The sequence below is a fragment of the Tripterygium wilfordii genome, chromosome 15, assembly GCF_013401445.1.
Source record: "Tripterygium wilfordii isolate XIE 37 chromosome 15, ASM1340144v1, whole genome shotgun sequence".
NCBI lineage: Eukaryota > Viridiplantae > Streptophyta > Magnoliopsida > Celastrales > Celastraceae > Tripterygium > Tripterygium wilfordii.
The window spans coordinates 11,857,663-11,866,322 of record NC_052246.1 but is presented as its reverse complement, the minus strand read 5'-3'; the positions used below and the strand labels follow the sequence as shown (position 1 = coordinate 11,866,322).

Here is an 8,660-nt window from a genome sequence, read left to right as displayed (position 1 = left end):
TTAGAATGCTGAACAATTTAACTCCCTAGCTGTATATTAAAAAGGGGTTAAATAGTGTTTTTTTAATAAAAAAATTGAAGGCAAAATCTTGCACCCATATCCTATATTACGAAGTCTCATTCTCTTCTACGCAGTCAAAATTACCAATACAATGCATGAAACAAAAGGTTTCTAAAGTGGGCTCTTTGGTTTTTTTTTAAAAGCGTATCAACCTTATTCGGTTTTGAAAATTACAGGGCAGTAGAAACAAGAATAGATTTAGGAAACGTTTTGGAAATGAATTCTTAGAAACTGGTGGCACAGCAGAGTTGAAAGGCCCTTGCTAAGTTAGTTATTGCCACCCCCAGCCGTTCATGGTGCAATGACAACAAGAGGCTGCACGGAGCAAGATTAGGGTTTAGAACTTAGACGACAAGATACAGAATCCAAAAAATACATGAGAGAGAGAGAGAGGTATTACCGTGTCAACACTGACTGGTTTCCCATCCTCCACCAGTATCTCTACTATGGTTCCAGACCGATCTGCCTGTAAAGTAAAACTATAAGTTAAAAAGAGAAGATTCTACAAGAAACAGATCGAGAGAGAAGGTTTACAATTATGAGTAAGTAAAGTTATGTCATGGTGGTTGATGGAAAATTCATGGGTGTCACAATCCCCAAAATATCATCAGCCTTTTCATTTGTCTTTCTTTACTGGAAGATAACTATAAAGAGTTTGGGCCATCCAGATACATACTTCATGAAATGGTTTGTGCATATTCATTGCCAAAAGCAAAAAACTTAAACCAGTAAGTAATATCCGTTCTTCTTTGTTTATATTATTCTCAAGATAAAGGTGGCCAGTGGCCCCCTTAACCATTCTGCATAAATCAGCTTATTCTACTCGGACAGATATCATAAAGGCAGCATTAAATCCTTTTATGTCCAAATGATGCCAATTTCCCTTCATTGCGGGATGCAGATGGAATGAAAGCACACCCATGAAGGGGAGTGAGGATAGTCAAAATAATGTACCCCAATTCCAGGAGCTGGTCATTTCATTTGATTCTTCCTAAATGAATCAGCTGACAACAATGTCCTACATTTTTAAGCTGGGGTCTCGTTAAGAAGAGGATAGGGGCAGGAGTTGGGAATGGTCTCTAGTTCTGCTTGTAAAGTTAAATAATATGGAAAGTACATAGAAAAACAAAAAGGGAAATAGAAATGCAAAACACGAGGAGATACATACTTCGATTTCGTTCATCAGCTTCATAGCCTCTATTATACAAATGACCTGGCCCTTCTGCACTTTATCCCCTACCTGAAAATTGTCATAAATGTTAAAGCCTGGAACTCTTTTATATACTTGAGATACTATTCCGATTCTATCATTTTCACGTTGAAGCAAGCAAAGGAAATTCCTTTTATGACGTCTCTATGCATAAGCATTTCTGTTACAGGGAAACTGAGAAAACGACTTACCTTGACAAATGGTGGTTCCCCAGGCGCAGGACACTTATAGAAGGTTCCAGCCATGGGGCATTTCACTGATGGATGAGATGATGTGCTGGTCTTTGCAGGGGCAGGCAAGGCAGGCGCTGGTGCCGAAGGAGGCGGACTTGCAGGAGCAGCGGCAGGAGCAACAACTGGGGCTGCTGGTGGGGGACTTGAAACCATAGTATGGGAAAACATAGGTGGTAAAACAGGGGCTGCAGGTGCTGGCTGCTGCAGTGCCTCCTTTTTCCTTATTATGACCTCACAATCCTGCTGCTTTAGTTGTAGCTCCACTATGTCTCTTGAATCAACAAGCCTGCTCACAAAGATTACATAATTTCCAACAACAAAAATAATGTTTGTTTATGACGTAGCAAAAGGTACAAAAATGGTGTTAATATTATTTTTACTTTGTTTATAGCATATAAAGGCTCGACTTACTTGACAATATCTGATACTTGGGTCATGAATGCCACAATTGACGCTGCATCTGGAATGACTTTTCCATCCTCCTCATCTGATGATGCAGCTTTGGACTTGGCATCGAGCACTTGTGCAGAATCAGACGACTCCTCAGTAGCAACCTTTTATCAATAAAATAGGATTAATAATGTTCATAATTCATTTCTCATTGAGTAGTAAATGATAATGAAAACCAACCTTATTGAGCCTAGCATGTGCTTTCCAGACACTAGGTTGCTTCTCCTTGGGTAACTGGAAGACGAATATCATTTTGCGCAAAAAGTTAAAAACACCCTCTAGTTTCCATGACATAATGACAGATGAATCATGAATCCATTTTTAAGTAAATCTCAATTCCAGATATGAGTACACACGAAAAAGATTTTTGACGTTAGAGACACCAGATCACTATTTCTTGATTTTACCTGAATATCACACCACAAATCATCAAAGAACATGACCCACCCAGAAGGACCAAATTTGAAGTCATGCCAGATACATATGTAACTTTCTTCTACAGAAACAAAATCAGACAACTTACATAGTACAGAACACACCCAAAGAAGCAAAGGTTCATTCATCATAACCACTTAAATTGGACAACCACCTTGATAGAAACACAGAGCCGCTTTTTTTCCTTTTTATGGATTAGATTAAAAAAAATCAAGTCTCAGTAAAAAGAAAACGTTTAAATACATATAATTTAATCATTTCTTCCTAGGTTTCATCCTCCATCACAAACACTTCACATAAACTACAATCACTTAACAGCGCAAAAACCAGGAATCTAATTTCGCAGGAAACCAAAAGAATTCACTCTACCAAATTCATCCTCCATAATTGAAGATCTAAATATCATAGAAACGAAGAATACTAAAAGGGGCAAAAGCTCAAAAATAAAATATATGTTATAGCTAACCTGAAACCCAATATGGGACGAAGATCCGAATGGTCTCGGATTCGAAGACTGTGGAAATGACACCCTCTGGTTTTGCGGGAGACACGGTCCCTGAAGGGAACCTTGGACCGGAGCAAGCGACGAGATTTTGGGACAAGGGACCGAGATTGAAGCCATCGAAAGGAACAAACTTTCACAAATTCAAAGCTAGCAATGTATAGCTGAAAACTAGAAGAGATTTTATGGGTTTTGCGTGGATTGGTGAGAAACGAATTTGTAGAGGAAATGTGACGATTGGATCGAGGAGAAGTAGTGAGAAATCTGAGAAAGGAAAGAAGGCAATGCCGGTGAGGATTGTTGAAATTGTTGTTTTGGGTTCGATACTTACGAGAAAACCATCTACATCGCCGTCTTAACTAACTCCAACAAACCACGCATTATAGTCCTGCCTGCCACCATTACCTCTTCTACACACGCAGATCCTTCAAAGAGAGGAGGCGTTTCCCTCCAACTACTGTTACTAGGGATGGTAAAAACTCTCTGGTACGGATTATGGAATTTGTTTAATTGATTAAATCAAGTTTCAACTTAAATTATATATTTTGATCTTGATTCTGTCTAAATATAAAAAATTTGTTCAATTTACATATGCGGACTTTAATTTGGATTATGTTATTATCCGGTTTATTTGTCCATATTTAAACTAATCTTATTGAAATTCATTCCGAACTGGGTCTAAATATTTCGTAAACATGATGTGAGATTGTCCGACTCAAAATCTATATGGAATCGATTTTTTAACCACCCCTTATTCTTTCCTTGTGTACGGTACCTCAGATTCAGAGGCCTTCTCTGCATTGGCCCATCCATACTTCTAACGTATTGGGCTGGGCAATTTAGGCCCAAGTGTGGAATTCCTAGTGAAAATTTAGGCCCAGTAGCCTCCGAATAAAAACAATTATTTCAAATAATCAATTTATTAAAACGGTTCCCAAACCCTAGAGTAGAGAAGACAGCCTTGACGCTCTTCGTTCGGCTACCGAGTCCAAGGTTCTTTCTCGGTTTTCTTTGTGCGACGATGGCGACGGCAAGAACTGTGAAAGACGTCTCACCCCACGAGTTCGTGAAGGCCTACTCTGCTCACCTGAAGCGATCTGGGAAGGTAAACTTACTTTCAGATTTTTGAAGATTTAAGGGCTATTGTGTGTGACGATTCTTCTAACCTTTTTATTTATTTATTTATTTTTGCTTAGAATTCATGCACTGTAATACGTAGGTATTCGTATTAACGTTTGATTTTCATATTGGTTGTAATTGAGATTGTAGTTTTAGTTGAATCTGTTTTTCTGATCTAAGAGATTATACGAATGCTGGTTGTCGGTATTGTTCCGCTACAGAAGTGATTAGATGCATGATTTGTTTTCTCTCTGCCGTGTACTTGGTTACTCGGGTGCTAATGCACAGAAATGTTAACTTCCTGGATCAATTGTGCTAATAATAGGATTTCTAATTTTATATTTTTCCTCTTTAAATTCCATGTTAGTATGTAGATATGACATGATTATGAGGGATTTTTTTAACCGTGGCTTGATTATGACTTTATGAGAGATTTTGAGGACTGTTAGACCAAGGCATCACCTTGCGTATGAAGCATGGAATGTAGAAGTTGATGAAATCATGGTGTTTTCTATCCTTGGATTTACCGTCCAGTTGATTGAAGTGAACCTGCTGCATTTCTTAGATTCAGCCTGGTTATTTTTTATGAATATGGAAACTTGATTGATTTTCATCTCTCTTTGCAATCGAGATGTGTTATTATGATTACAGTTTTATGCTGTAAATGTTATGGCGCTTTTCTTTTTACAGGTTGAGCTTCCCTCATGGACCGATATTGTCAAGACCGCTCAGTTCAAGGAGCTTGCTCCTTATGACCCTGACTGGTATTATGTCAGAGCTGGTATGTTCAGTATTAATATATGTATTGCATGGATATACTTGTATTATGTGTATTTCTTGCATATTTGCCTATTCATTAGTAACTGATGGATTTTTGTGCTTTTATCTCCTGATGGTTACAGCCTCCATGGCTAGGAAGATCTACTTGCGAGGAGGTCTTGGTGTTGGTGCCTTCCGCAGGATTTATGGAGGCAGTAAGAGGAACGGAAGTCGTCCTCCCCATTTCTGCAAAAGCAGTGGAGCTATAGCTCGTCATATCCTTCAACAGTTGGAGCAAATGAGTATTGTTGAAATTGAGCCCAAGGGGTGAGCTCAAAACCGGTTTATTCCTTATTTTGTTAACTAGTTTTGATGAGGATAGTTAAGTTGAATTGATTGGTTAATTCTGTGTAACATTTATCTTTTATGTCCCCTTTTTCCCCATAGTGCGCATACACGTATTTACATTTCTCCAGGCTTTCTTTGATTATGACTCATGATTGAACCAGTGACTTTCTTGAGTTTAATTGACATGTTCGATGAGGAGATTTTAGTTCCTTTAATTGATTGACCAATTGTGTGGTAAAATTCTTGTTCTATATCCCCCTTAATTCCATGTGTTTACAGATATTTCCTAGGCTTTTGTAGATTATGAACTCATGATTGAACTTGTAACTTTCTATGAGAAAATCACCCATTACATGTAATTGTTTTTGCCATTCATTTATATCTTGGATGATATGCCAGCTTGATGCCCCTGGTAATTACACAATTACGTTCTTTGACATGCTCAATTTATTTGCTGATATGAATTTTGTGTGTGTGTTGCAGCGGAAGGAGAATCACATCCAGTGGAAGAAGGGATCTTGACCAGGTTGCTGGACGCATTGCTGTTGCCGCTTGAATTCATCATCTTACTATTTCGGTATTAGTAGGTTTTTTAGTCCATCAAAGGTAACTGTACGAACAGAAATTATGTGAGGAGTTTTGGTCCATAATGTTGGGTTACTTTTAAAATGAAGTACTTCTGGTTTTGTGCTTTTAGCAGTTGACAGTATTTGCTCCAATCTTATCAGTGTTTTGATATCTTAAATTAGTTGATTTTATCCGATAATTACATTACTTCGTTTGAAATTATGTTTTTTGCATTTGGTTTTTGGCCAAACAATTTGATATGAAGTTCATTGCAAATGACTGATTGTGGCTCCTTATATTTGTTTTGATAAACATTATGACATGAGTTAAATTAGTTTAATTTATAAACCAAGTCCCACTCCCTTCACAACTGTTGTTAAATGTTGATTTTAACATAGATCATTGGGGTGTTAGTACATTAATACGCTACTTACAACATGGGGTGGGGTCCCAAGTCTTGACCCATCTTTTTTAGGGTGGATTTGGAAAATTCCCCTAGTTTGATGAGAATTTTTCCAAATCCTTTCCTATTTTTTTGCTCTAGAAGAGATATTAATGTATTAACACCTCAATGATCTGTGTTAAAAATCAACAGTTGTGAGAGGAGTGGAACGCGGTTGGGTTGGGATTTCGAACAGTGCCTACTTCAGTGAGTGCCAATTGTATTCTTTTGTCTGTCTTAATGAATTGGGGATATGGTTGTAGTTGAAAAAACCTAAAGGCTGTGTGTGGCCAAGTGTGTGTTTGATGTGTATTGACACTGTGTTTATCATAGAATGTCCCACATCGGTTGTGTGAGTCCCTCCTTTACAGTAGATAAGCGTCTCCTACCACTTGACTTTTTGCCTGCGTCCTTCGTAGGTGTCAAGTGTGTAGTGTTGTCTTATCCTGTAATTGGTTGTAGTTGAAAAAAAAGGACGATTTTCTGCACATAATTTAAAACAATCAAGATTTCTACAAGAGATCGTCCTAAGAGCAACTCCAACTCAAGGTATTATAGTGGGTGCTAAACTCTAGTTTAGCACCTTGAATAGTGGTATAATTTTTTGATTCCAATTCAAGGTCCTAAAATGGGGTGCTAAATGGTTATTTTGGGCCAAGCCCATTTAAAACACACCAGCTACATTCTAATCATAGGGGACCATCTTTCGTACACCCCATCCTCAATCCATCCTCGTTAAAGACCGTCCAATTTAAAATATAAACTTTGGAAAAGATCATCATAACCTTCACATATAATTTTAACACCCTTATTCTAATGGGGTGGACGATCCACTCTTTTGTTGAAGGTGCACCTAGTAAAATCCCAATCATATGCTCATGGCTACATTTCCTCCATTTATACCTCCTCTCTCATCCTCTTCAAAAGTGCTAGCACCCCTTGGAGTTGATGAAATCATTCTGGCTAGGGCCATATGAAGGGCACTTTCTTTTAAGAGCGGTAAACCACAAGCATCAGTCAACACAAACAGTTGAGCTATTCAAAGAATCAAATGGGACAAAGTCTTATTCCTTCTCTCCTTTATTTTATTCCTGATAATCATATTGCATTTATTGCAATTAAATAATAGCTTGTCAAGTCAGCATGGATTCAGAATTCAGACAAATAGATGCAATGGACAAAAGCTAACAGACATTCCTAACTTCAAATGAATATGAACAGCTTCAAACACATTACCTGATACGGCAATGCTATCCAAATGAATATGAACAGCTTCAAACACATTACCTGATACGGCAATGCTATCCAGAAAACCTAAAGGACATAAAAACAAAGGATTAAGTTACTGTTCAGGCAAAACATACAGACAATTGCATAACTACAAATTTGCTACATCAGAAAGAGAACAATCTATGGCCTATAAAAGCCATGTTCTACTTACATGTTTCAACACAGAACAATATACATCCATATAGAATTAAGCAAGTGAAAAAAAATGGCATTCCAATCATCCATTTCACTGCCTCTTGTTGCCTTAGCTTTGACAATCCTATTTGTAGGCTCCAATGCAGGAGGAATTGCTATCTATTGGGGTCAGAATGGAAATGAAGGTACCTTAGCAGAGACTTGTGCCACAGGGAACTACGAGTATGCGATCCTAGCTTTTCTTTCAAGTTTTGGCAATGGTCAGACTCCAATGATAAACCTTGCTGGACACTGCGATCCTTACAGTAATGGCTGCACAGGATTAAGTTCCAACATCAGCTCATGTCAGGCCAAGGGCATCAAGGTTTTGCTTTCTATAGGAGGTGGTGCTGGTAGCTATTCCCTTGCTTCCTCTGAGGATGCAAGGCAGGTTGCTACTTACTTATGGAATAACTTCTTGGGAGGTCAATCATCTTCTCGTCCACTCGGACCGGCTGTTCTAGATGGGATTGATTTTGACATTGAAAGTGGAACAGACCAATACTGGGGTGATCTTGCTAGGTATCTCTCAGGTTATAGCAAGAAGGGTAAGAAAGTGTACCTAACTGCAGCTCCACAGTGTCCTTTTCCTGATGCTTCGATAGGAAATGCTCTCAAGACTGGTCTATTTGACTATGTTTGGGTCCAGTTCTATAACAACCCTCCTTGCCAGTACAATTCCGGTGATGCCAGCAGCTTTGAAGATGCATGGAAACAGTGGACTTCTGATATTCCTACCACCAAAATTTTCCTAGGACTACCAGCATCTCCAGAAGCTGCAGGCACTGGTTTCATTCCTGCATCTACTCTCATATCAACTGTGCTTCCAGTTATTAAGGATTCAACTAAGTATGGAGGTGTTATGCTGTGGTCCAAGTACTATGATGATCAAAGTGGCTACAGTTCTTCCATCAAGAATGATGTTTGAATACAGTATATATTTGATGGATGAACGTTAAAAAGTGTTCCTAATACATTTCATATGTAATTATATGTACATGAGAACTTAATGTTGCTTATGATAAATATGATATTTGTGCAGTATAATAAAATGGTCACTTCTTCTACTCC

The 8,660-nt window shown here is 38.2% G+C and overlaps 3 protein-coding genes across 3 annotated transcripts; 2 read left to right on the top strand and 1 right to left on the bottom strand.

Annotated features, from left to right (window-relative positions):
- Window positions 1-88: 88 nt before the first annotated feature.
- LOC120016585 (biotin carboxyl carrier protein of acetyl-CoA carboxylase 2, chloroplastic) lies at window positions 89-3,369 on the bottom strand. The gene is made up of 7 exons (XM_038869421.1): window positions 2,855-3,369; window positions 2,134-2,187; window positions 1,915-2,057; window positions 1,462-1,789; window positions 1,229-1,300; window positions 461-526; window positions 89-375 (listed from the first exon to the last, which is right to left on the bottom strand). The coding sequence occupies exons 1-7, from the start codon at window positions 3,008-3,010 to the stop codon at window positions 352-354; spliced, it is 843 nt and encodes a 280-aa protein (XP_038725349.1). The 5' UTR covers window positions 3,011-3,369; the 3' UTR covers window positions 89-351.
- A 448-nt stretch (window positions 3,370-3,817) lies between these two features.
- LOC120016327 (40S ribosomal protein S19-1) lies at window positions 3,818-5,885 on the top strand. The gene is made up of 4 exons (XM_038869047.1): window positions 3,818-3,995; window positions 4,700-4,790; window positions 4,912-5,095; window positions 5,600-5,885. Exons 1-4 carry the CDS (start codon window positions 3,912-3,914, stop codon window positions 5,670-5,672), a joined length of 432 nt encoding a protein of 143 aa, XP_038724975.1. The 5' UTR covers window positions 3,818-3,911; the 3' UTR covers window positions 5,673-5,885.
- A 1,532-nt stretch (window positions 5,886-7,417) lies between these two features.
- LOC120017281 (hevamine-A-like) lies at window positions 7,418-8,642 on the top strand. The gene has a single exon (XM_038870455.1). It carries the CDS (start codon window positions 7,621-7,623, stop codon window positions 8,515-8,517), a length of 897 nt encoding a protein of 298 aa, XP_038726383.1. The 5' UTR covers window positions 7,418-7,620; the 3' UTR covers window positions 8,518-8,642.
- Window positions 8,643-8,660: the final 18 nt, after the last annotated feature.